General features: G+C 49.5%; 8 protein-coding genes across 8 annotated transcripts; 3 read left to right on the top strand and 5 right to left on the bottom strand.

Annotated features, from left to right (window-relative positions):
* Positions 1 to 1,450: 1,450 nt before the first annotated feature.
* On the bottom strand, positions 1,451 to 1,807 carry EPUS_02767 (uncharacterized protein; the record flags this gene model as incomplete). The annotated part of the gene is made up of 1 exon (XM_007807895.1): positions 1,451 to 1,807. The coding sequence occupies one exon, from the start codon at positions 1,805 to 1,807 to the stop codon at positions 1,451 to 1,453; it is 357 nt and encodes a 118-aa protein (XP_007806086.1).
* An 822-nt stretch (positions 1,808 to 2,629) lies between these two features.
* Positions 2,630 to 4,107, top strand: EPUS_02766 (uncharacterized protein; the record flags this gene model as incomplete). Its single annotated transcript, XM_007807894.1, has 4 exons — positions 2,630 to 2,850; positions 2,911 to 3,233; positions 3,301 to 3,831; positions 3,926 to 4,107. The coding sequence occupies 4 exons, from the start codon at positions 2,630 to 2,632 to the stop codon at positions 4,105 to 4,107; spliced, it is 1,257 nt and encodes a 418-aa protein (XP_007806085.1).
* Positions 4,108 to 5,909: 1,802 nt separating this feature from the next.
* EPUS_02765 (uncharacterized protein) lies at positions 5,910 to 10,069 on the bottom strand (the record flags this gene model as incomplete). Its single annotated transcript, XM_007807893.1, has 6 exons — positions 5,910 to 6,822; positions 6,878 to 7,725; positions 7,775 to 7,974; positions 8,057 to 8,578; positions 8,697 to 9,368; positions 9,424 to 10,069. 6 exons carry the CDS (start codon positions 10,067 to 10,069, stop codon positions 5,910 to 5,912), a joined length of 3,801 nt encoding a protein of 1,266 aa, XP_007806084.1.
* A 472-nt stretch (positions 10,070 to 10,541) lies between these two features.
* Positions 10,542 to 11,018, bottom strand: EPUS_02764 (uncharacterized protein; the record flags this gene model as incomplete). The annotated part of the gene is made up of 1 exon (XM_007807892.1): positions 10,542 to 11,018. One exon carries the CDS (start codon positions 11,016 to 11,018, stop codon positions 10,542 to 10,544), a length of 477 nt encoding a protein of 158 aa, XP_007806083.1.
* Positions 11,019 to 12,759: 1,741 nt separating this feature from the next.
* Positions 12,760 to 14,048, bottom strand: EPUS_02763 (uncharacterized protein; the record flags this gene model as incomplete). The annotated part of the gene is made up of 2 exons (XM_007807891.1): positions 12,760 to 13,949; positions 14,003 to 14,048. The coding sequence occupies 2 exons, from the start codon at positions 14,046 to 14,048 to the stop codon at positions 12,760 to 12,762; spliced, it is 1,236 nt and encodes a 411-aa protein (XP_007806082.1).
* A 1,032-nt stretch (positions 14,049 to 15,080) lies between these two features.
* EPUS_02762 (uncharacterized protein) lies at positions 15,081 to 18,523 on the top strand (the record flags this gene model as incomplete). The annotated part of the gene is made up of 3 exons (XM_007807890.1): positions 15,081 to 15,179; positions 15,240 to 17,618; positions 18,218 to 18,523. 3 exons carry the CDS (start codon positions 15,081 to 15,083, stop codon positions 18,521 to 18,523), a joined length of 2,784 nt encoding a protein of 927 aa, XP_007806081.1.
* An 889-nt stretch (positions 18,524 to 19,412) lies between these two features.
* On the top strand, positions 19,413 to 23,038 carry EPUS_02761 (uncharacterized protein; the record flags this gene model as incomplete). Its single annotated transcript, XM_007807889.1, has 2 exons — positions 19,413 to 19,539; positions 19,587 to 23,038. 2 exons carry the CDS (start codon positions 19,413 to 19,415, stop codon positions 23,036 to 23,038), a joined length of 3,579 nt encoding a protein of 1,192 aa, XP_007806080.1.
* Positions 23,039 to 23,641: 603 nt separating this feature from the next.
* Positions 23,642 to 26,250, bottom strand: EPUS_02760 (uncharacterized protein; the record flags this gene model as incomplete). The annotated part of the gene is made up of 3 exons (XM_007807888.1): positions 23,642 to 23,962; positions 24,109 to 25,676; positions 25,770 to 26,250. 3 exons carry the CDS (start codon positions 26,248 to 26,250, stop codon positions 23,642 to 23,644), a joined length of 2,370 nt encoding a protein of 789 aa, XP_007806079.1.
* Positions 26,251 to 26,453: the final 203 nt, after the last annotated feature.

Genomic DNA, 26,453 nt, shown 5'->3' with positions numbered 1-26,453 from the left:
CAAGTGTCAGCACCAAAAGCGACGCTGCTGCCAATGCTTCAAATAGTAACGGTTCGGTTGGCAACAGCCTTGCTGATAATGACTTTGACATCCACAACTATGGTGGCGTTGGCGGCCACAAGCAAGTACCGGAAGATTCTATGGACATGGACTCTCCACCATCATGACATCAAATTGTCTCAATGAGAGGATGAAAACATATGCATGACATGATTGAAGAATCGTCTGTGCGATAGAGAGAAGAAAGGCTGTCGGCGTAAAATGATCAAATCGTCTCTCGCGGTGTCTTCACACGGGTTTCCTTTGTCTCTCGCTATGGATTTGATCTCTTGAAACAGGTGGATCGCTTCGGCCTCCCATCGCATTGTGTTCGGTGTTTGGCATACCAACAACATGTTCCCTTATCATTAGCCACAATTATCATCACTTTATCCAAGACATGTAGGCACCATCCCGTCGACTTCCGCAATCTGCATGAAGCATCATTTGATATGCAGCCTGGGAGCTGACACCCTCAAGAGCATGCTAGCCCAGCTTTGACGCGTATTAAGACACTTACAAAGTACTTGCAATGGTTCATGCTGCTATTTTAGGCGAAGGCACAACAATCTCGTTCCGAAGTGTCACGTGCCTGCTACGCTTGGCGTCCGTAGATTAGCTTCTGTTGCTCTCTTGCAACTTCTCTCAGCTCCATACCCTACTCAATCAATCAATTTGCTCAATACCATTGCACGTAGTTTGAGCCAAACACTGAGGATCGGGTCTCACGATACTCGTTCCTTACTGTGAACTGAAAGCCAGCCGTACTCATCTTAGCTGTGACATAACTCATTTCAGATTGCATTGCAGAAAAATCCCAAATTGTTGCCTTTTGTTGCCGACAAGAAATGATCATGTGATCCAGCAGCTATGGCAAATACTTACTAAGTGGTGGGAACTCGTATTTATAGAGTGCAAGCGTTGAGTCAATTCGCCATACGCTTCGAATCGAACAGTAAAACGGACAGACAGTGGATTGCGATGACACTTGACGGGGCTTTTCGCTATGCTTCTCATCCATTCTACAGGTGTTGACTGCTTCATGCAACGGCTGAACAATCATATTCTCCACGGAATGGGGAGAGCAGGCCTTAGGGAAGAAAACGTGACAATGTGGGTCAAACTGGGACCTTTCCACCCCGAGCCTTGAGCCTTTCCACCTTGAGCGCATCTTGCAATCCCTAAGTGGCGCCTTTCCACCCTTGAGACGAAAAGAGACAAAGAAAGGAACAGAGGAAAATGATTGGGATGTGTGGCGTGAGCTGTGGGTATGTCCGAGGATTCAGGTGGCAGAGAGTAATTGCGCCGGAAAAGTGATCATACTCGTAACGAGTGGGACATGACCAACTCTGTGCACGGAACAAATTTCATCCGTCCATTCTCACTCCGCGGGTCCCCCTTTTTACACTACCTACTTACTAAGCCCCCACCATCCAAGCCCAATGGCCGCGATCGCCCCCCCCCCCGCCGCCGTTGCAGCCTCCCACCCCAACTCGCCCTGCAGCACACACGCCACTGTACTCAATACGTCAATAGCATCCACCGTCATGCCGAGTAGCAGCGCTGTGCGCCGGGTCTTCGAGTCGTCGGTTCGAGAAAGATAGAGGTAAAGTCCGAGGACGAGATCGCGGGAACCGAAGAGGCGAGCGAGAATGCTCGAATCCGAGGGAGGTATGTAAAAAAGGCGGGATGTTTGAGCTGGGAGGATGAGAGAGGAGAGGCCGACCGCTGTGCGGAGGAGGGAGAGGGTGGTTACTGGGAAGGACATTCTGGGATGTGATGATCGTCTTTTTGTGGGTTGGTTCGGAACCGAATCTTTTCCAAGTGGTGCGAGCAGAGAAGGAAGCCTTGGGATTAGTCAAGCAGACAGAAGTTTTCTTTCCAAAGAGCTCTCCTTTCTTGCAGGTAATCACTGGATGTGCTGCACATGTGTTATATAGCGTTGGGCTTACTTGGTAAATAACGTTATGTTTGTCCTTGGCGTAATGCATAGTGTAACGAGGTATTAGCCTGTTATATTTCCCGGGATGAGCCCTAAAAGATCCAAACTGGCAAGCGCCAATTGGCCAGCTTTTCTACGTTTAATCCCTGCTATGGCCTGCGAGTTGATTGATCTATCTTGAGTGCAATTCGGAGCAGATATCGCTACACCGTACAGCAAATTCTATACATATCTATGCTCTCAACTTTAAATAGATAGAAAATCGTGTTCCTCTGCTCTATTCCAGAAGCCGTTCCTCAGAATCAACCCCTCAGCCGTACATCTCCACAGCGTCCTCCAAGGTATGTTGCACTGACAGTTTCTGCACATGCAAGATGTGAAACATACCAGTATCCCATTACGAGGAAAGACGTCGAAGCGCTTCATACACTCACTGATCGTTATCAAAATGCTCCAAATAGCGGGATTTAAAAGAGTCTGGAGTAGCTGGACGAAGAATATCCCGCTTTCTCGTATTGACGTCCTGGCTTTTCAGCGCGTCCACTTTCTCAACTTAATGCACTAAAATTATTGTCCATAGTACGTGATTATCGCTCACATAGGATTTGTCACTCGTTCTGTCCCGTCTGGTAGAATACGTTATGTGTTATGGAGAAAGGAAGAGCTCCATCACCTGCAAGACAGCCCCCTACTTCAGGTTTCGAAATTGTAGGGGAGGAAGTGCTGCTCGAGGAGCAGTCTTTCTCCTGGTACACCTCAGACACGTTTTGTCCCGTCAATATTGGTGATATCCTGCAATCAAAATATCAAGTGATTGGAAAGCTTGGGTATGGGTCTGTGTCCACAGCCTGGCTCTGTCGAGATCTCATGTTCGTATTGCTATATGCTTCCTTCAAACTTGTTGAAAGCTAACCAGGTATGGTCCTTAGAAATCATGAAGACGTTACACTGAAGGCGTATGTATCTGCCCATCGCCAAGCCAGAAACGAGTTCAATGTCATGAATCACATCAGCCATTGGTCTAAGAGGAAATCCGGTTCAATTCTGGTCCGCACGATGCGCGAGACGTTCCAAGTGCTGGGAAAGAAGGGACCTCATCAGTGTCTTATTCACGACCCTCTTGGCTTGACTGCGTCCCAGATTCAGGAAATGTTTGGCGGGAAAATACCGGGGTCAATGTTGAAAGCCATGGTCCATTATCTTCTTCTCGCGCTTGAGTTTCTTCATGCTGAAGCGCATGTCGTTCACACCGGTATGTGATGACAACAGGCCGTACATCTCTCTTCTTCACTGGATGCATGCTTACGGGATGAGACCAGACATCCAAGGAGGCAATCTAATGTTAGGACTCAAGAACGACTCAGTTTTGCGGGATTTTGAAGATGAGGAATGGGAGGAGCCTAGCGCACGGAAGTTCGATGGTGACTATGTCATCTACGCTTCGAGGGAACTTGACATTCCTGATGATACTGGACCTCTCATACTGTGTGACTCTGGCGATGCGCATTACGGCGAAAACGAATACGTTGGAGAGGTCATGCCAGATCTCTATCGCGCGCCAGAGATAGTTCTGGGAATTCCATGGAACGAGAAAATAGATATCTGGAGTGTTGGGGTGATGGCAAGTCACCGTTCCGCCTCAACGAGAATAGCTTTCTTGCTTGCATCATTGCTAATATCTATCCAGATCTGGGATCTTTTCGAAGGCAAGCGCCTATTCACAGAAAGGCTTCCCAATAGAGAGGAATCAGAGGCGGCACATCTGGCACGAATGGTGGCACTACTTGGCCCACCACCTCCAGATCTTCTGAAACGTGGATCCAAGTCAGGGCGATACTTTGATGACAGAGGTCAGCTCCACCATCCAGCCCTCTCATTCCCCTTCTGCATGCACGAAAAGTGGATTCGGCTTGGCGTACGGAAAGCACTGACTTCTATACCCAGGGAACTTCATCGCCAAGACCAAGATTCCTATGGGCTCACTTGAAGACGAGGAAGAAAACCTGGGTGGGGAAAACCGGGCAATATTCATTCGGTTCTTGAGGAAGATGTTGCAGTGGAGACCCGAAGACAGAAAAACTGCAAGGGAATTGTTGCAGGATCCGTGGTTCAAGCAGCCGGAGTAGAGAGTTACTCCTTGTCAGGGTGGCGGTTCGCGGCACGAGTATTCGTCATTTGCCGCAAATGATGGTCATTGAAGGTGCAGAGGCCAGCCCACAAGGTTCCTGGTGGAGAATTCTGTAGCTGGGAAGATGGTGACACCTTACTCGGTGCCGTCGACGAGTCTCCGCTAGCGTGGGCAAGCATTTCATATGTATCGACAGCTCTGATCCTCAGAGGTGGGCGCCTGACGGTCATTACTTATGAACTCCAAAGTTAGGTTGGCGGAGACCTTTCTTCGGCGGCTTGAGTAGCTTCAGTTGCCCTAATTAGCCTATTACGTAGTGCCAGGCAGCAACAAGCACGAGCGGCCTAGTGGCAGTAACTGGCGACAAGGCTGGCAGCGTTCTTGAGCGTTCTTGAATTCGCCCTTGGTAAACCTGTACTTTGACTCCCTGAGCTGAGGCTGACTACTTGGAAAACGTCTATGAACGAGCAGCCAGGTTGGTTGACTACAACTATTCGATGCTGTATTATAATTGACCCCGTAAGTCCACTGCCCTCATCTCCAGAGCCACGTGGACTGGCTGTATGTAGCGTTCCTAAAGGGTTCTTTGCCACCGTTATTTGTATGATCAATGTCACTGTTGTTTCCTAAATAGATATCAATATAAAAAAATCGGTATCGAGTTTCTGTTATGACCCTTCTTTTGTCAGCGGAAGACGGAGTTCTCCGACCACCGCAACTGTTCGCCACGCGCTATTACTCAGAAACGCATACACTCACAAAATGCTGCAGTTAGCATTGCAACGCTGGTTTATGATCTCCTTCTAGGTGATTCTATAGCTTGCCTCTTCTATGCGTATATATAGCGGTCATCCTACTCCTCAGGAGTTGAGATAGCAAGTCAATCAATCCATTCCATCTACTTTCTCTTGCTTACTAATCTAATCTGCACTGCTTCATGGCATACTTCTAACATCTTTGACATATCCACCTTTCTAGCAAAGACATTTTTCTCATTGGTGGCTGAAACTCGATGCCGCAAGTGTCTAAATTAGTCTCAACGGATGACAGGCGCCGGTTACAGCCTTAAACCCGTTGAAGATGTTTGCTAGATCACCTTCGGCTTAGAGGTATAGACGTATTTTTCTACTGCGACACTAATTAAAGCACGATCCAGTAAGCCGCGCGTTTACCTGCTAATTATAAGCTCTCATCCGCCATCGCGTTTGCAACAACCAATTAGGAAAATGTCAAAGTTTACGACAGAAAAGGTGGATTCTAAAACGCCCTTTTAAGTACAAGACATGATTAAAATACTTTATCAACAATAGAGACTTTGTCTAATATCCCTTTCTGACTACTAGCATCCCTGACGGAGTCGGGTGATTCGCCGCCATCTCGCGGCAAGGTTTTATTCCTACTGTGGTCCCATCAATAATGGCAGTGCCTTGGCTGATATCACTACGAGATCTGCAAGCTGTGATTATGGCTCACTGTCATTTCGCTAGACACGTCAGCCTGACGGAGGGTTCTAGATCCACAGCAAGAGGCGATTTATCTGGGAGAGCTGTACGAAGATATTTTAGAGAAGAGACTATCTGCGACGGTGAGTCCCGGTTTGAGATGACTGCCATGGCATCGCTGCTCTGCGGGGGCCACCGGAAGAATATGGCCAGCTCATCCTCGTAAATGACCTCTCATTGTTGAGCCTGACATAAACTCATATCATTCGAGACGATCTCACATTAATCGCGCTCGAGCAAGACATCTAACTCGATAACTGATTAGTACTTCATAGTCAATTAGCTACCTGCATCATGGTCATGGCGGTGCTGGTGTGAGTGGGTGGATAGTCATAAGAGGAAATGCAGCACCAGCCTGTTCTTCTGCTTGCCCATAATCTTCTACGTGCTCCTCGTCCGGATCGCCGTGCTGAATCTCCTCCTGTTCTCCTCCTCCCTGGTGAACCCCTTCATCGGCACCTGTTTCAGCCCCAGAACCAACGATCTCAATCCCCCAACGCTCCGTCCCGTCCGCTCCTGTGAACGGGCCCATTTGAACCAAAGGGCCGCGGTCCTTAGCACCCTCCAAACCCCCGCCCCTCACCCACTTCAGAAGCCCCCAGCTTTCATACACAAAGCCGAGCACACTCGCAACAATATCCACATCCCGAGGAAGATTCTTGAAATGCGCTCGCGACAGCCAAAACACAAGCATCGTGGCGCCGCCCAGAAACGCCAGGATCGATACACATAGCCACACCGCAACCTCGCCGAACTCGATGCTCCGCACACGACGATCCACCTGTAACCTCGCGGTGCGATTCGTGTTCTGGTCCGGTGGCGGGGCCGGCGAATCTCGGCATTCTGGGTCGTCTAGGTAGCCTACCGAACAGCCCAGGTCGGCGGGAAGTCTGGCGCCAATTTTCTGAAAGGCCCAACCCCCGCTGGCGCTCGCGTCGGACACGTTCGCCGCCACGAAATGCTGGAAGAAGACGGAGAAGGCATTGCTGGCGAGGCGGGCAAGATTGGACGGGTCAGAGAGGACGTCCACGTTGTTTTGGGCTTGGTTGAGCATCGAGTAGGACATGAAGTCGAGGTTATAGCCTTTCATGCGGAAGTTGAAGGTCCGGTCGGAGAGGTCTTCGGCGCCGCGAAAGCCGATGGTTGGGTCAGGTATGTTGGACGAGACGGTGGCAGAGCCCATCAAGGCGTCAAGGAAAACCCACCCAAAGCTGGGAGTGTGTGATCTTAGCGATGTCAGGGGTTCATTACTAGTTCCTCACTCACCTTACTGTTGTGTTTCCCTGCGGAATGTAATCAATTGACTCCGGTGGGGGTCCAGCATCAGTCCCAGTAGACCTATTGTGTGTAATGTATTTATCCTGCCACGCTGCTGTGAAATTCCTCGGTTCTCCGGTAATGTTGTGAGACTGGACAATGCTGGTAACGGGATCGATCGTGACCTCTGCGTCTGCACTCTCCACAAGTGGAAGGCAGTTGATGCCGGTAAGCTTTGGCGGCTCTGACCAGATCCAATGCGAGGAAGTGCTCCCAGTAGCTTTGCTCGTTCTTTGGTATAGTCCTTCAATAGGGTATCCCACTAGCCACATTACTGAGATATTGCTCGTAGGAGTGCTCGCGGACCGCGTCCCCAGCTTAGACCAATACCCAACTGCCGCTCTTCCTGGTCCATCGCTTGTCTGATTTGCGCAGCAAGTCAATTGGTTTCCGCGAGCATAGAAAGTCGCAAAATAATTATCATCCGCCAGCCTCAAGTAGGTGGACCCGGCCCGGAAACCGGAATCTGTGAGCTCGTACCCAACCTTTGGTCCCCCTGGGTGGTCGGTTGGGTTCCACTCAGAGGTATTGGTCAGATCATGTCTTATGAGCCAGTTTGATTGGTTAAGTATCTCAGTATACGGGGAACACTGCAATCGTGCGCGTAGGGCGGGCGTGTCAAGTGTGATATTGTGGAGAGGCCCGGAGAGAGGCGATTGATCGGATATTCCGCCCTCAGACTTGGTACTCTCATCAACTCCTGAAAACTCAGTAAGATTGACAGGCACAAAGCTCCAATCTTCGGCCGTCCAAATAGGCTTAAGATCGTTCAGTGTAAGCTGAAGTGTTGCGCCATACTGCCTTCGTAAGACGTTCCGAAAGGGTTTCATGGTGTGGGCTACTTACAATCCAATTCGTCAGAAGATTCCCATAGACATGCTTGATGACCTGTACCTCAGCAGGGTACGACATGCGGGCACCCCTTGGCTTTCCGCGGTATGAATAGTACTGCGGTACCGTCCGGAGCTCATAGGCTCTAGTAGCATTTTCAACGCGCGAAACACGACGAGGATTTTCGTGGCACAAGGCTGACATCCCGACAGTGACTAGAGCAGCACAAAAGTTATTACTCTTGAGCTAGTGAGGCGTGCGGCTAGGAGAATGAGATGCGTTTGGGGGGACGCCTACAGATTTCTGTAAAGGCCGCACCTGTACAGATTAGGGCAAGCATCCAGTGTCGGTTCTTCGCCGCCTTTCCAGCCGAATATATGAGAGGCGAGGCAATATAGGAGAGTGTGAGCCCCTGGAACGGAGGTCTAGGCTTTGCCGTCATCGAGATATATGGTTGAAGTCGTTTTAACACCATCTCCAAAGCTCCCCACCAAAGCTTGATTGCAACTGCGATCACTGTAGGAATGATAGAGTAGGGTGCCAGCGAGAAGCTGTGTTGCGTTCCAATAGAGATTTTCCAAGGTTGTACAAAGGCTTCTCTGTACAGCCCATGACTGCTTGACACGCGATTCAACGCAATCATCAGAGCTAAAACCGCGGCGATTGAGAAGGAAAGAGAAATCAATCCCCATCCTTTGACCGCCAATGGACGCCAGTCTTTGACTTCAGGGGTTTTCAGCCTTGTTTTCTTTCTTAGACATGCTTTCATCTTTTCCACCCATACTTTCGTTCTCTTCGGCCAGGCTGTCGTTCTTCGGCCTGCGGGGATCCCACATATTAGTTGACTATGTGCATGAAGACAGGAAAGCGCGCGCCATGAGCATTCCGCACACAGGGAAAACAATGAAACTCAAACGGGGTCCAGAGGATTACAAACCATGCAAAGAGTTCGTGCCATCTTCAAGAAGGACAAGCTGGCTCCTATCAAGCGCAAATCTTTTGAACTTCAATTCCAAATTCAACCAGTTGGCAGATCTTCTGTCGGCACTTTCAAACACCTTTCTGGTTTCTAGACTCTTTGAAGCGATTATCGAAGCAACCGAGCCGGCGGATCCAGGGTCACGATACAGGTCCAAGGGACGCCTGGTCAGTCTTGAATGGATAAATATGATTGGCATTGCAACCATAATTGACAGCAGCAACGTGCTGATAGCGATGCCGATAGCAGGATTGATTCTGATGCGGGAATATACCCTAGTCTCTAGGCCCTCGAACCTGGAAGAACTGGTACTGAGGTTTTTCATGACGCTCTGGACTCGTTCTGCGAAGAAACGGTGGTGAAGCTGCTGAGCATCGCGCACTAGGCTAGAACTGGCTCTCAACTTTTCGGCATCCGTTTTGTAGCGAGCAGCAAGCAATGCTAGTGGACCGGCAGCAGGCAGGAAGAAATTGGTTTGGTCTGGGGAACGCATCTTTTCGTTCCAATTCGATGATAGAAAAGATGTTTGAAAATCTGGAATACCAAGATCTTCCAAACTGAATGACTGTCGATCTTGTCGAAAAGCTGTTTCATCAAACAATACTTCAGACGAGGGTGCAGAGTTATACACTGAAGCAGTCACATTGGCGGAGTAAAACTCCGATCTGCAGGCTTCCGCGCGTACCGAGAAATCGCTGGCCGTACTCCACACTAGCGGACTCTGTATCATGATGATACTGTCTCGGTCCGCAGCCAGACCCAGAACGTGGCTCATATGTTGAGTTAGTTAGCGACGTAATTTCTCCATCTTTCCAGGTGTTTTCAGGAATGATGTCACTCAAGTTGGCCCACCAGCCCCCACCACCAGCAAGAGAAGAATTCACGGAGGTCCCGGATTGATGAATGTTGCCTCCATCATATTCCACGATACAATCACCGGGCGATTTGAGCCTGACCCCAGGAAAGTTGGCTTGCGAGTGGTACGGCTTGTCATCTATATAATAAGTGTATGGTCGAGAAACATTACGGACTGTATCGAGTGAAAGAGGTTCACAAACCAACTCTGCTTGGAATGCCGTCGTCAAGCCACGCCAGTCCTGTGGCTGACTTGCAAGCGTAGGTCCAAATGGTGTGTCTTCGAGATTCGAAGGCCAGAAAGGCGCAATAACGTATTTTTCTGTCACCCAAGCCGACGTTGAAACTCCTAGCAGAAAACTTGAAGTGACTCGAAAGTATGTATTGTCATCCACCATCGGACCCCGTGGTCGTGGCTGGAAGTCGAGTTGGCTGAAGCTTGTCACCTTGGAGATTGGAATGGGAGCCGGCTCCATGAGTGCAGAAGAAAGCGGCACAATGACGAGAAAGCCAAGCACGTTACCTAATGCGGCTAAGAGGTAGGGCCAACTCGTCTTTCCGCCATTAAGCTCTCTGGGTAGAGCTGCCACCAGGTCCGCCCACCAAAATTGATCAAATGAAAAGAGAATAGAGGCCAGCCCGGAAGCTCCTTTCTAGCGAGATAGCCTCGAATAGGGTTCGGTTCTTCGAATGTCGAGCAGAAGACTGGTGAGAAGCAAGCTATATATGACGGCGACTAGTGTAGGAGAGAATCTCCAGCCAAAAAATAGTATGGCAGAAGAACCCTCATCGCCTAGGCCGTTGTTTCGCACTGAAGAGATCGTCAGTGCAAAGACCAATGCGGCGAGACCGAAAGTCAGGACAGATAGACAGAGCACGAACGGCAATCGTAGTGTCAGTGGAAGCCAAGAACAATCCCTCGCAGCGTAAGGGTTTTGGCTACTCGTTTCACTCTGGCGGTGGAGTCCCAGAAGAACCCTCCAGGATTTGATGCGCTTGCAACCGTCCTCCTTCATTGCCGAAAAACTCCTGCTGGTGCGACCTAGAGCGAGGTGGTGATTCTGAGCTTGGTGGAGGAGCATCTTCATGGGATGGTTCATCCTGGCGATTGGTAGTCTCTCCATGTGGATTCAAGTAAGTATGCTGTCCCGGCTCTTGCAGTGAAAGGTCGATCTCGGAGGCTGCTGAATGCCCAGAAACGTTGTCGAAATTTTGATGCTCAAAGGAATACCGTGGAGAACTGCTTGCTTCAGAGTCTCTGTCGTGATCCGAGTTGAACAACAGGCGGTCGTTTGATGTGGTGCCAAAAGGGAGGAGACCGACCGCCTTGGAGCGAGTGGGACTTGAGTTGCCGTCTTCCGCGACGCGGCCCAGAGTCCCAGCGGCGGGGTGAGCGCCGTCCAGGCGTCTGGCTGGATTAGCCATATATGGTAGACTGACCCAGGTATCTCTAGCTAATTCATGAGTTGGTGATTCCTTACCTGATCAGAACAAGAAAATCACAAGATAGCAAAGAGTGAACTCGAATTGTGGACTGGAATTGTGGACTGTAAAACATCCAACAGCTCACCCACAGCCTTGTTCCTAACAGCGCATCCACAGCCTCGTTCATCGTAGACTAGCACCGTCTCCACAACTCAGCCCTGGCACTGAGTTTGTCCCACCTCCGATTGATTGATGCCAGGTGCTCTGGCTAAACCTATTACGGTCCAGCCTTGACGGCTAAATGCCCATACAGGACACCAATAACAAGCCATCACATAGGTACAGGGCAGCATCCTGCAACGCTCGTCCACGTATCACCTGCTAGGACCGATGGCTGGGTGAGTGGTGGGTGAGTGACAATGGAGCTGGGAGCTGGCAATACGGAGTCGTGCACCAAACATTGTTGATCTGCGCTAACACCAACCCTATCAAGAGAAGCTAGCTTGCATTAACGCACCATCATCGCTAATATTATAGGCATTTCTTATCTGGGATAAACCTTTAAGCTTCATTAAGTTCCAAGTAGAGATTAGGTCTCATCGTTATGCCTGCTTTTGGCACTTACTGCAACTACAGACCTAAATTTTATACACATTGAGGATACCCAGCTGTATAACCGCATCCGCTACGAAAGCATAACCGTACAAACCATTGGTTCTGTACGGGAAAACCCTATCTAGCAGTGCCACCAACGTAATATATGTTCTTGTACCATTATGCCCGTACCCACGGCTCCACCAAAGGAGCAATAGCGCCCAAAACTGCTCTGATCCAAATAAATATGGCAATCCTTCGCTCCTCGGTAAGCTTCTTCGTAGGATTGTGAAGTTGAATTCGCTATCGAGTAGTGGATATTCAAGGTTTGCCTTTGCCATAGCACGCACCGATCGTATGAGCCAAACTAGTAGTATGAAAGATATCGTACGTACCGTCTTATAGATCTATTGGCGAATACTGGTTCTATAACTTACTTAGTCCATAGAGGCGGGCGTCATAGCTTTCATTCGACTGATCCAACAACTTAGGAACGATTCGCACCGGTAATATATCATACATATTGGAGGTTTCAAAGTGTTAACCAGCGTGCGGATTGATAGGATCCTTCAGACGCTCTAGTTTCCATCCGTTGAGTATACTGTCATTGATTCCCTTACATATCTACAGAAGTCAACAAAGACAACAGTCAGGTGACAGGTCTTCATGGGTTATGGGAATTGACCGTGTCCCATTTTCATTAATTCCTTTTCAGCTACACAAAGTAGATTCTGCAGCTCTATGGCTCTATATAGTTGAGGTTCGAAGATCTCGCTAAGAGCGTGGATGAGGCCTGTAACCTGACCACTGACAATAGATGAAGACTGTGAGACTATGGAGAAGTTGAGCATCACCATACTTGGGGGAGCAGTTTGGTTTCCGAGGGTTCCCGACGGGGCCTCAAGAGAGTAAAATCAAGCTCTGCTACCTCGGACAGACTTGACAAGTCGGGTGGGACCGAAAACATCCGGCGATCCGACGCAGCACTTTGCGAAACGGCCGTCAATGTCCATGTGAGGGAGACTCTGGGTGATGTTCTCCGATTGACAACTAATGTCTTGTCACTTAAGACTTCATTCCGAGCTACTCGAGATCTTTCTTATCTGCAGGATTTTGTGCATCTGTTTCCACTGCAGCATTGTATGGTTCATGCTGGGCCAGGTGTAGGTGTCGAAACACGGCTTGGGTCCAAAGTTGATCGCGGTTTTTTTCTCTTCTTCTGCCGAGGTACTACCATAGGTCGCCCACCATAGTCTCCCAGTTCAAGATGAGTGCCACAGGTCAAGCAATCTCCATTCTCAGGTGGGTTGCAGAAGATACTGAGACAGATGCTGCAGACGAACCCAATATCAACCACTCTTCGATGGCAGAAGCAGGCCGCTCTAAAGTCTACATCCACGCGGGTGGGCAGTACAAGATGAATGCGGGACGCCTGAGTGGGCAAGAAGGCCATCATTAGATATTGCAGGAGTCCTCCGGAGGTAGCGTTGCTGAGGGGTATGTAAACGCCCTTTGTCGCATCAGAAGCCTGCTGTAGAAACACTGTCGAGCTGGAAGGAGCGTTTGGTGTTGGAATCTGGCATATATCGATAGGGATAGAGAGTCTTTGACAAGCAAAGATGGAGTTCATGATTGGAATGTACTGATGTGCGAGGTCGTGTGCAGGGCTCACCGAGATGATTAGGATCCTTGAGTGAAGCAGATTCTTGTCATTGGTTTCCGCAGCACGCGAAGAAGCGTTCGGAGGAGCGGAGTCGGCAGTATTCGTAGCACCTCCACTTGACTCAGCAAAGGCACTATTCTGGCGATTGATATAACTTAAAGCAAGGGTCAGAGCACCCGCTACCATCGTGGATGTGTTTGACGAGATCCCAGAGGGACCAGTAGTGGAGAGAAGCTTGGATAAGTTGTCCAGAAGCTCCTCTTCTACCACACGAAAGGGTCTATACTTATCGCTATTTGCAATGGGTTTGCGTTGATCGATGTTGAACTTCAGCTTGATTCCGTTGGTTGAATCATCTTTCGGACCATTGATTCTAAAGCGCTTGGTTGGCTCTGAAAGCTGATCATTGGCAACTAGACCACTGTCATCCAGGCGCCGTTTCGCTTGTCTAGCGTTCTGAAGATGCTGCTGGGCTGAAGTGGGATACAGCCATTGTGCGGTATCGCAGTGGCTTGCAACAACGGCAACTTTGTTGGTATAGTTGCATGCTAGGTGGGCATTAATGAAAACCAGAAGACTTGCAACAGCTTTGGATAGAGAAAGTGTGCCAGACAACAATGACCATGCTACGGGATTTGTGTCCAAAATGATGGTTAGTAGAGATGGATTTTGTTCTGATACAATTTAGACAACCTCACCAGAAATGCTGCCAACCAGAAAGACTCACCACTCGAGGGCTGTTCATAATGCTGTGAGCCATCGACAGCATTCATAATGAGAGGTATGGAAGGTCTAGCTCACGGAAGTATTCGTTAATCCAAGAGGACTCGTGGGTGTAAGTGATGATGGAATTTACCTCTCAAAAGTCGAGATAGCTACCAGAGTATGGCTTCGGACAAGTCGGTGGCCTGCCAGTCATGATCAATATCCCAGTTGAATCTTTTACTACTTAGCAGAAGGCCCTCTGAAAACTATGCGTAAATTACCATCAATGTGGTTTAGTTTCAGCCTAACCGTGATATGATCTAATTTATACAGAATAATGCAGCTAAATATCTGGAATCTAATAAAATTATGTTATTTCGGACGTTATTTTGAAGAAAATGATGGTCAAATTATGGCTAAATTATGGTCATTTACACTCCTCAAAATAATAAAGTGTCTGCAAAATCCCTAAGGACTATGGAGTACTCTGTAATACCGCGTCATTTTCAGAGCCCTTTTCCCGGTAAATTAGTAGTTACCACAGAAGCTTGGCAGTGTGTTCATGGAGAGGTATTGTGGGTGCCCGTTGCCCCGCGCCCTGAAGCCCGCGGGCCCGTGGGCGGATCAATTTATAACTACTAGTATACTCTTAGAGGCTGACAGGCCGCGTGATGCTCAGAGTAACGTATAATAGTGGCACAGCATGGCCAAATGCAAGCACGATAGACCTAGGTGAGTGTAGACGTAACTTAGATTATTCTAATTCGAGCCGGGAAGCACCTGCCGATGTCGGTTGAATTTAGTGATCCAGTGAATCAAAATTACGTCCCCACGTGTTTGACAGCATCCCTCCACAGCCTCGTCGTCTCGGAGTTATCGGGCGCAGTTGTCACTTGCGCAACGTAGCAATGTCAGATGAATATAAGTGAGTAGCAGTCTTGTGGGAGATATCTATCTTTCTCTCAGAAAAGGTGAAGGTTTCAATTACTTTGCAGTCACTTCTGGTGCTGACCATGGCTCTCTGTCAAGTCCAGAACCATGCAAGCCGCATAGAACCATTAATTCTTGCCTCAACTCCAAGCTCAACATATTCTTCTCTTATGGCTGCTGTCAACAGAATGACACGGGATATTGATGAGGAACGAGCCTCAAGATTGGCAAAGGAGGCTGTTGATCTGGCAAATGCTGGACAGTTGGAGGTACGAAGCTACTAGTACTTGGTTTGGTGGTGCCCAGACCCTGCTGACTTCTGTTATCAGAAAGCATCACGCAAACTTCGAGAGGCGGCGACTCTAGGTCATGATAACGCTGACGTTCAAGCTGCCTTCCTAAGACTTCACCAAGGACAGGACAACTCTCCTCTGCTTGTCTTGTGTCGCAGGTATGCCCTGTACAATGACACCCAGGCTGGTACGGAGGCTGCCCGCTATCTCAAGAGCAATCAAGAACGCTTGCCCCGTGCCACCGCTCTTGAGTGCCTCAAACTTATCCTGGACAGCAACTATGCTACTCTGTCATCAGCCCAGGACACTATCATTGTGGAACTCGTGCAGCAAAGTTCAGATGTTCGTCAGTACTTTGCCTCTGAGTTACAGGTTTCGTCTACCGAATTCTTCGACAATATCTACGAACGGGGAGATTGCGCAGCAAACTGCCTTAGAGTCATTGTGCTGGATGATTCTCTATGGAAGTCTGAGGAGGACCGTCTTCGTGTTGAGGAAGATCTTTTCCAATTGCTATTAGCTAAGCTCATGGAATCGGGTCATGATCTAGATGGACGAGCACTGAAAGGCATCGCCTTGTTGCTCGTAGCAGATCCGACACGCTTACATCCTTTCGTAGACACAGAAGGGTTTGATGCCATCCTTGGCTGCCTGGACATCAGACTCGCAACTGACCTACGCACTCAAGCGACTTTGGCCGGCTCCAAATATCTGGAAGTCTCTGGAGACACAGGTCAGAATTATTTTACCGACTTTGTCAGGTCTCATGTTGGGAAACAAAAGAGTGAAGACCTGATCCTTGCGTTTTCTGCTGCAGCCAGTCTCTTCCCCATCATACCCGCCATTGTGGCTCCATTATTTCTTACTGAAGGATTTCTGCAGTCAGTTGTACCACTTCTAGAAGGGAAGCTGAAAGGTGCAAAGGTCGAAGAGGCTTTTCTGCAGCTTCTCAATGCCGCTTGCATTGATCAGGCTTGTCGGGCGGCTATCACCAATCACTGTTCTGACTGGTTGTCGTATATCATCAGTAACGCAGAGGGTCATCAGCCGGCTATTGCGGCTACCATACTCACAAAACTGAGATCAACATCGTCCTCTGAGAATCCAGCCCCAGGACCCGAAATGGGAAGGGATGGCGATAACCTTCAAGACCTCGTACATCTCTTCAAAGAGGAGATAAGCAATAAAGATGTACCAAACTTGTGCGACTCGGTCGAGGGCCTTGCATACGCGTCTTTGAAGGCTGAGGTAAAAAATGAGCTCGCCCTGGACAGGGAATTTTTGCTCTCATTCCTTCAAGCTCTTCGGTCAAACTCTGAGAAAGCTGACGTGGCTGTTGGTGGACTGAGCGTTCTCTCAAACCTGACTCAATACACCCTAGTGCTCTCCGAAGAACAGAAAAAGGTTGCGCAGCTCAAAGCTTATGCAAATGCTTCGAAGCCTTCAGTTCCCAATGTGCTCAACGATGATGAGCATGTTGTAGCTCGTTGCAACGCGATCATTGAAGCCGGCGTCATGCCAGTTCTGATAGAATGCAACAAGGGGAGGACGTCTTCTTCTAAATCCTTGATAGACAAGATCATTCTGAACCTGTCTAAAAATCCCAAAACTCGTGGCAAGATAGCCCAGCAAGGCGCGGTGAAGCTTCTTCTGGCTCACCTCCAGCAACTCTCTGGAAAGGCAGAAAAGGACGTGAGGGTGAACGTGGAAGCAGCGCACGCGCTGGCAAGGATCTTGATATCAGTTGACCCAGCTCTCGTATTTCCAGCCAGCAGCTTCCCAAACATCACGAGCGCTGTGCAGCCTCTGATCGGTCTTCTAAGGCCCGCTACCACTCAAGGCCTATCTGATCAACCACGAGACCTTCTTCCGACCTTCGAAAGTCTGCTTGCTCTGACAAACCTGGCATCATCATCCGACAACTCACCAGCCAACATAATTGTCAAATCTGCTTGGGATGCAATTGAGGACCTTTTGCTCTCGAACAATGCCATGATAAGGCGTGCAACCTGTGAGCTTGTCTGCAATTTAGCAGCCACCGAGGCTGGACTTGCCAAGTACGCTGATCGTTCTCGCCGTTCGGTACAGAGGCTGCATACACTCCTAGCGCTCGCCGACGTAAATGACCTTGCAACACGTTGCGCGGCAGGTGGTGCTCTGGCTATGCTTACGGAGCACGACGCTGTGATTGCTGGTGTGCTCGAAGTCAAGCGGGGGGTCGATATTCTGCTTGGGCTCTGTCAAGACGATAATCAAGACGTTGTGCACCGAGGACTAGTCTGTGTGAGGAATCTCACATGTGCCACTGGTAACGTTGGACAACGAGCAAGAGACGTAATCAAGGGAGAGAAAGGAATCGAAATTCTCAAAGCGTGCCTGAGACAGTTGACCAATCAGGATATGCTTCAACCAGGCGTTGATGCTCTGAAGCTTCTTATGGAGTTGTGATTTCTCTTCTCAAGCACAAATATTTTCAGATGCAGATTTACTGTGCGCTTGTAGTCGTGTTGGGAGGGCTTCAACGAGAGCATGGTGTTGAGCGGTAAGGATAGGGGGTACTAGAGCATTTGCTGGCGTAATTGAGAGATGTCGATCTCGGTCCAGACCAATCCATGCTGGCTTCAGCATAGCGTGCTGGATGAACGGCACAATACGGGGCTCAATGTCATAATAAATGTGCCATGACTTGTAACAGATGATACACTTAATGGGAAGTGACTGAAAAGTAGACGATCACATGCCGCCAGGGTGTATGCTACTGTGCGTTGCAAAACTGTTGCGAATTCCTTGGCGGTACCCTCGAATTGCTGGCCCCTCGGGCGCCGCAGAGCAGATTGTGATGAGGGTAGAGGATGGCCATTTACCACCTAATTATCGTAGTAGAATGCCCAAAGTCGCCCGGATACTAAAATAGACTCTCTTATGACCTTGCTGCTAAAGTTTTGAGATAGAAATTATGGTGTTGAATCGTAAGAAACGTTTGAACGTAGAAAGAGCTTTAAAGAGAATCTTAGAAAGAGGATCTCAAGAAGGAGGAGGAGGAGGATCTCAAAGAGGAGGAGGATCTCAAGGAGGAGGAGGAGGATCTCAAGGAGGAGGATACCAAGGAGGAGGATCTCGAGGAGGAGGAGGAGGTCAAAAAAGAGGAGAAGGTCAAGAAGGAGAAGGAGAAGGATATCTTCCTTCTTAATATCCTCCTCTTTGACCTTCTCCTCCTTCTTGACCTTCTCCTCTTTTTTGACCTCCTCCTCCTCGAGATCCTCCTCCTTGAGATCCTCCTCCTTGGTATCCTCCTCCTCCTTGAGTCCTCCTCCTTATAGATACCCTTCTCCTTATAGATATTTCCTCTATAACAAGTTATAAGGCCATTTCAAAACGCATAATTTACTCATTACGAACTCAACAGCAAGAAACAGTAGTTGATATAAGGCAAAATACAAGCGTCAGCAACGTTTAGAAGCAGTTTCAAGCAATTCTACGCGTTTTACGGCCCTGGAGAACTATTCCTACATCTGACCGTAATTCTGCCCCGCAGCGCCAGCAATTCGAGGGTAGTGCCAAGGAATTCGCAACGATTTTGCAACGCACAGTATTTATGTGTGACCTGTCAACAAGGGCCTGCAGGCAAGATACATCAACTAAGTACGTAGTATGCTTTGAAACCCATTAGCACTATCCTTTAAGTGGAGTACCATGGTTGATACGTCTGGAGGTCCCTTCTCTAGGCTATGCCCAATCCCTTTCAGGCGGTTCGCAGCGTCTCAGCAAGCCGCCACCAAAGTGTTCCTGACATCCCCGACCACTCTGACCACTTGAGAACCTCTTTCCACCCACGCTCTCCGCCTTTTCACCGGCACCAATCGACCCCCTACGTCAACGTACATCTTGAAGGCTCCTCTCGCCGAGCTTCGTCGTCGGCTCTTCCTATTTAAATGGCTCAGCGAGGGCGACCTCAAACTCCACGCATCCGCGTCCGGCTGCGGAGCTGACCGCTGCTTTGTCCTCCTACTCCGGAAGTGGTTTCCAAATTTCATTTGCCCAGGCCCGACCTCCACAAAAGATCCAATTGGGAACACATTTGGCTGAAGTATAGTTTCTTGTCTTCGTGTACTACGCCATTACACCCGTGGCCAATCCCAATGCCATGAGAATAGACACTCTTTAGCCTTACAGAAGTCTCTGTCAAGAGTCACTTCACTCAATTGCACCATGAAGTTCGGAAAGAACCTTCCGAGGAACCAGGTCCCTGAGTACGCTAGTTTCTACATCAACTATAGCGGGCTCAAGAAGATCATCGGGAATGAGGCGGCAAAGGGTGAAAAGGCGGATCTGGCTGGTGCGTTCGTGTTGTGCCGCGAATGCGGTAAACTGATCAACAATCAGGCTTCCTTTACTCTCTAGATCGGAACCTCGAAGATGTATCTTACTTCTACAACAAAAAGCTCGCTGATTTCTCTCGTCGCCTCAAACTTCTTGAAGATCGCTATGGACGCTCATCTGAAGCTGTCCAAGAGCTGGATGCAGAGGAGAGACAGGACCTGATGGCGGCATTGTTGGAGCTAAGAGGACAGCTGAGGAACTTACAGTGGTATGGAGATGTCAATCGGAGGGGATTTATCAAGATCACGAAGAAGCTGGATAAGAAGGTACCCACAGCAAACGCTCAAAAAAAGTATCTGGAGCTCAAGGTATATCCGTTGGGCTTTGCGACAAACTTTCAGCTGCTTGAAGAGGTGAACAAGATCAACGATTGGCTCTCCATCTTAGGAGAATCACCGGCTCGCAGTGAAGGATCTTCCCACCTTTCCACCAACCCCCTTCGACGTGTCGCCTCGGGGCAAAATCTCAACCTCGAACCCGAGAAGTTAGCTCTTGTCGAGCAACACATTCGTAATGATATGGTGGATCAGTTATCCGCTTCTTTGGCGACTCTACAGGAATCGGGACTCAGTACGGACGGAACAGCCTTTCAGCAATTTCTGAAGAACTTGCTCCAAAGATCCATCTTTTGCAAGAGTCGAAAATGTATCGCGGCCCTGCTGGATCGCATTTACTTTCTTGATGATCATGATGACATAAACAAGCGAAACTGCATTCATCGCCTGGTCATCTCCATTGGGAGGTCACGGACCAGCTCTGATGCTGGAGCTTCAGCTGAGGTGTCGTTCAAAGGTTCAGACGATAGTGATCAGTTTATCACTCCTGCAGCTGCGCCGATTCTTCCCCCACCAAAAGTGCCCCAAGAGGCTTATCAATCCCAGTTGCTCGGAATGGAAGATGAATCGGTATTACTCTTACAATACCTCTTAGATCAGCTGAACCCTGCTCAACGTTCATCTCTTTTGGCGCGAGACGCTTCCGGAAGAACGCCTTTGCACTACGGTGCACAGTACGGCTGCAAGATTGTTTGCCAGATCATCATTCAGCACCTGCAGGCTTGGAAGTTGTTCAAGGCAGAGAGTGGCATTGACGGGTCCGGATGGCAAGACAATGAGGGCTGGGCTCCATTACATTTGAGTGTCGTTGGCGGCCACCCTCTTACGACGAAGGTACTTCTCGATGCCGAAAACTGGCTGGGATCCAGGGAAAGCAAAGCCACAATGCGACGCAACCAGCCAAAGTCCAGCGCTGTGCTTGCAATGGCAGTCAAATCCAATTTTCTTGATATTGTTCGCTTGCTGATTGAGGCCGAAGTGGACATCAACTATCAAGATCAGCAAGGAGAGACAGCTTTACATGTAGCAGCACGATATGGGCACGATACTTGCGCCCAGCTGCTGCTTGAGGGATCGGGACTGCAGAAAGCAAATACAGAGCTGGCTGAGTACACATATGCCTGGACTCCCCTGTTCATTGCCTCGGTCGATGGCAATCTTGGAGTTGTTGAGCTCCTGATAGAAGCAGGAGCTGATGTCGATCGCGTCGACTCTTCCGGCTGGACTGCGAAGGAGCATGCCTGCCTCCGAGGACATATCGATGTGGCTAGACTATTGGCAGAGGTGACCGTGATGTCTGAATCGACCCCCTCAGAAACATCGACCAATGCATCTACTCCTCCATCAAGCTCTTCGTCTTTAACAGACAGAAAGTCGAACGCATCCATAGGTCAGCAAACAGGAGTCAAAATAACCGAGCCCGTGAAGTCCTTTGGTCATCGCTATCTTACTGAAGAATCTATGATACTGGTGAGCCTCGGCACAATGGATACTCGCAAGACGGTTAGGGCAGTGAGTCTTGATCGGATTCCACTAGCCAACGCACATTCCACCCAACTTGATACTGCCTTGTCCATTGTTGTTTCTGCGTCGGGTGCGAAAGGGGAGCCGGAGATAATTGACCTTCCCGTGCAAGACAACATATCCACAGAACCCATGGCGTTTCTGGCATCTGATGCAAGCAAGGTCAAGCTTCTTTTTGACCTGATTCCAACGTACGCAGGCTCCAAGGATCGCGTGGTTGGTCGTGGCGTAGCCCTCCTATCCAGCATCAAGCCCAGTATTGGATCAAAACGAATTACTTTGCAAGGTGACACCACCGTGCCGATTATTGCGGCAAATACCTTGGACGTTATAGGTACTGTTACCTTCAACTTCCTTGTCATTACTCCATTCAAGCATCCCAGGATGTCCATCACCGAACAGCAGACGTACTGGAAGAGTAGGGCTTCGACCATGGTGATCGGTCATCGTGGCCTGGGTAAAAACATTGCTAGTCGAAAATCTTTGCAGCTGGGAGAGAACACAATTCAATCATTCATCTCGGCCGCAAATCTAGGGGCGTCATACGTCGAATTTGATGTTCAACTTACCAAAGACCTTGTTCCTGTCATCTATCATGACTTCCTTGTCAGCGAGACTGGCATCGATGCGCCAGTACATACGCTTACCCTTGAGCAATTCCTTCACGTCAATGACACCAGGACTCCACGAGGCTCTCGACCACCTTCGCCTATTCAGAAAGACCCAAAGCTCGCCGATCTCAAAAGCCTTGAGCCCAGGCGCCCAAGATCAATGTCCGTCGGCGGCCCCAACAATTACGACCCCTTCGACATGAGTGAGAAAATGAAGCATACACGCGACTTTAAAAAGAAAGGCTTTAAAGGGAACAGCCGCGGCAATCACATCCAAGAGCCCTTCGCAACCCTGAAAGACATGTTTCGAAAGCTGCCCAAGACCGTCGGCTTCAATATCGAGATGAAGTATCCAATGCTCTACGAGTCTGAGGAGCAAGAAATGGACACCTACGCCGTCGAACTTAATTCGTTTGTCGATACGGTTCTGACCACCGTCTACGACCTGGGCCAGGGCAGGAACATGATCTTCTCTAGCTTCAATCCAGATATCTGTTTGCTACTGTCCTTCAAACAGCCCTCTATTCCTGTCCTTTTTCTGACTGATTCCGGCACCACGCCAGTCGGTGATATCCGCGCCAGTAGTCTTCAAGAGGCAATCAGATTCGCTTCGCGCTGGAATCTGCTGGGTGTGGTGTCCAATGCGGAACCGCTTGTCATCAGTCCGAGACTGGTGAAGGTGGTCAAGGAATCCGGCTTGGTATGTGTCTCGTACGGCGTGATCAACAATGATGCCGAGAAAGTGCAGTTGCAAGTCAAGGAAGGAATTGATGCGGTCATCGTCGACAGCGTGCTGGCGATCAGAAAGGAGTTGACGGAATCTGCGGCCGCGGCTTCTTCCTCTTCTGCCTCGGCGCCGTCGGCTTCTTCGCTCCAGGTCCCCTCGGACTCGCACATGACGAGTGGGCTGGTTTCGGCGGCTGCAGCGGCAGCGGCATCTGTGAAGGGCTTGTCGGATGGCATGGAGAAGACCAAGTCGAGCTGAGGGTGGATTTTTTCTTTCTTATCTGGGTTCTTGAGTGCACTTTGCACTAATCAAGTCATCTTATTATTACTGTACATCCGCCACAAGGCTGGTTAGAAACTTCCCTCCCCCCTCCTTTCTTTTCCCCCTCCAAAAGCGTCTGCGTTCAGAGCGAGGATGGAGGATAAAACTGTATTTCTATATCACTAGGTCACGTCGAGTCATGAATTGACTCCGTTACGGGTAGGCAGATGTTTTGTTAGGCAAGATAGAAAAGCGCGTGAATTTTCCTGCCGAATTTTCTCTTTAAAAACAGTATGGCTGAATGCCAAATTGGAAATGGTGGCGAAATTAAGTTGAATATCACCGCGTGATAACATCTTTGATGCAGCACAAGACTTGGGCGTATATCATAAGGTAGCAGGGAATTCGTGACCATGAATCGTAGCTATCTTCACCCACCCCCCTCCTCCTCCTCCGTCCTACGCCATTGCGGATTCAACCTACCGTACCCTCCCGTCCATTTCGCAGAACTTAGAAGAAGGGTAGAAAATATAAAGGAAAAGAGACCATCCCGATGCCGTCACGGGCACGGCTGACAACTCGCTAGAGTAAGGAGATCGATCACATCAAACAAGCCTCCTTGACACTACTATGCAACTCGCTCATCGCGATGCGTATCTTCTTGGTTCTCATCAGCCTCGTCGTCTGCGTTCCATCCTTCTCCCTCTCCTTCTTCCCTTCTTTTTCCTTCCCTTTGCCCTTCTTCCCCTTGCCCTGGCCGTGGCCGGAAACGGGAGGAGGGGAGATGGGTTCAGGCTCAGCAGAAGGAGTGGGGATTGAAGCGAGAACCTCGACGATCCATTCATACCACACTTTTCTGTCGTCGGTTTGCCGCCACATGTTGACGACGAGTTCGGAGGCGGAGGGGGCGTAGATGGGTGTCTGTTTGTGCGCAGAAACTGGTTAGTGATTGGATGACTCCGGAGAAAGGGGAACTGGGGGAGCGATGGAAGATGGTCGTGACTCTCGCAGAGAGCTGAGTGGTACGCTGAACTCGATTGCCAGGGAAGACGGATCTGGCTACGTACCTTGAGTGGAAAATAAATCGGAAACCAACTTATCATGCCTTCGCTCTTCTGATCCATACTCAATGGATTAGTGCTTAGCTCGACGTTACCGTACAGGACGGCTTCGAAGTAGCCGGCTAGACCGTGGATGGTGCCTCGGTGTGGGATGGGAAAGGTGAGAGTGGTGTGGCGAGTGTTGTGGGAGTTCGTTATCGCAGTGACTGGATGAAGAGTGTTTGGGGAACTGGTGGGATTAACGGTGGGTTGGGAATCGGGGAGCTGATGATTGGGGTGGGCGAAGGACCATGCTTTTTGGATCGCTGGACTGCTGGAGGGTTGCTGCTGGGATGAGCTGGTGGAGTGGCTGGAATCAGCTGGAGGTGGTGAGGCGGTGGTGGAAAGGTAGTCAATGGCATGCAGCATAACCACATAGGGTGTCTCGGCAGCATTGGGATTGGAGTGTGCTTGTGAGTTGATATCAGCGTAGAGTTTTGGAGCTGCAATTGGGGTGAGGTGAGCGGTATAGGATGCCGGGATAGAGATGCCATGGGTGGGATTGAGAAGATGTTGTACACCGTCAAGACACTCGGGTGAGAGCTCATTGTCTGCAAAAGAGCCTAAAAGTTCTGATATGAGGATGTCGATACCGCAGTATTCGACCTCAACGGGACCTGACGGTGCTTCTTGGGCCAGCGGATCAGTCGAGACAGACGATGTAGGAAGTTCCGGCACTAATGCCTGCTCAATCCTCTCCCGAGGTCCACTTTCCCTTTTCCGCCATGGCCCTCTCCAGGTCCGCATATCCGATTTCACAAGCTTGACCCGGTTCGCCCATTTCTCAGGGTTTGCATTGTGATGCTGCAACAGGACAAAAGCGTTTGGATTCTTTTCCAGTGCCCACATGTCAATCTCGACTCCTACATCATCGCTTGCTTGTAATGCTCTTGTAACGAGTGGTCCTCTACCTGCTCCAACAACCGCAACGACAACACGACCGTCAGGATTCGATGTTGGCTTCCCTTGTTCGATCCAGTCATGCAGTGCTCGAGCAATGGCCTTCTCGTACCAGTCATACTTTACGGGGTCTTTCTCGAAAACTTCGTAGGTGATGCTCTCTAAGTTGACCGTCAGAGGTTGCAACGGTGCCTGTAAGTAGTCCTGATATCCGCTGCCAAACTTCTCGAGCTGTGATTGAGGAGGCTGTTTTCTCTGCAAATTCCGCAAGTACGAGAGATGCGGCGTTGCATTGTCGTTCCGTTGACAGGGTTCTTGCGCTGCTTCGGCCAGTGTGGGGAAGCTTGCGATAGTACCTGGTAATGTCAGACTTGCCGCAAGCCCCGTTGTGGGGTCTGATTTTGGATAGGAGTCATCGGTACTGGAAATAGGGCCAACGTTGCAGAGCAATATCCACGGTGGCAAGCGTAGCCGCATGTATCGATTGATCAAGGTCTGATGGGGCTTTGATAGAACAGGGTAGCCTTTGGGGTTCTTGGTGAAGGAGGTGCTATCTATTGTGAGCAGTTTTACCGGCTCGGAATACCACCTGGCTTGGATGTCGACTGGTGGCAGATGTTTGGGGAGTCTTAGTGCTGAATATTCTTAGGGTCAGCGATTGATTTGCGCGACTGTCGCAGAATTTGCGTGAAAGTTGTGATTGCAACACCCAAGTGGGAGTTTCTTACCTACACATAGCCTTGTATGATATTTACAAAATGAGCGGATGGCATTCCAGGCGTCCCATGTTCCATACAAGTCCAGGACGGTGTCTTCTTCCGGGCTGTTGCCAATGTATTCAGAGCGAGCAAATGGTGTCAAGTCACCCATCCGCGGTATCTCGTTCTCAGGATGACCTATCATTGGAAACCAGATTTTGATTTGCATGTATGTTCCAATCACCAGAGCTTCTTGGATGGCACGAGCATACTGCATCAGTCCGACCTGTTTCATGGTCTGGCAATACAGCCTGGGACCAGGGATGAGAACATAGCTGACTCCGCAAAATGCAGCGTAGGCTATTTCCAGCATCAATACCTGCTTGGAAACGTCGGCAACTAGCGGATCAGAAGAGCACAAATCTGTCCAAGAGCTTGTGGTGGCAACAGTGTGACTCATTGACTCGTCGGGAATCAGGTCCGTATCCACCGGCGTCAGCGACGGCACCATTACCCGCAAGGGAGTCTCTGATGGACGTGGGTTTGCGTGGCCATCAGCATGACTGGCATGAGTTTGGGTTGATGAAAGCAAGGCCAGCACTCTTGAGTGAAAGAGATCTGTGGTAATTGGACTTGTTACCATATCATACTAAAACACATTAGATATGAATGAAGCGATATAACTTTTTGCGTACGCCAGATGAGTGCGCCTGC

The sequence above is a fragment of the Endocarpon pusillum genome, assembly GCF_000464535.1.
Source record: "Endocarpon pusillum Z07020 unplaced genomic scaffold scaffold7306, whole genome shotgun sequence".
NCBI lineage: Eukaryota > Fungi > Ascomycota > Eurotiomycetes > Verrucariales > Verrucariaceae > Endocarpon > Endocarpon pusillum.
Note: the sequence above shows the minus strand (reverse complement) of the source record. Positions and strands in the feature narration are given on the sequence as shown.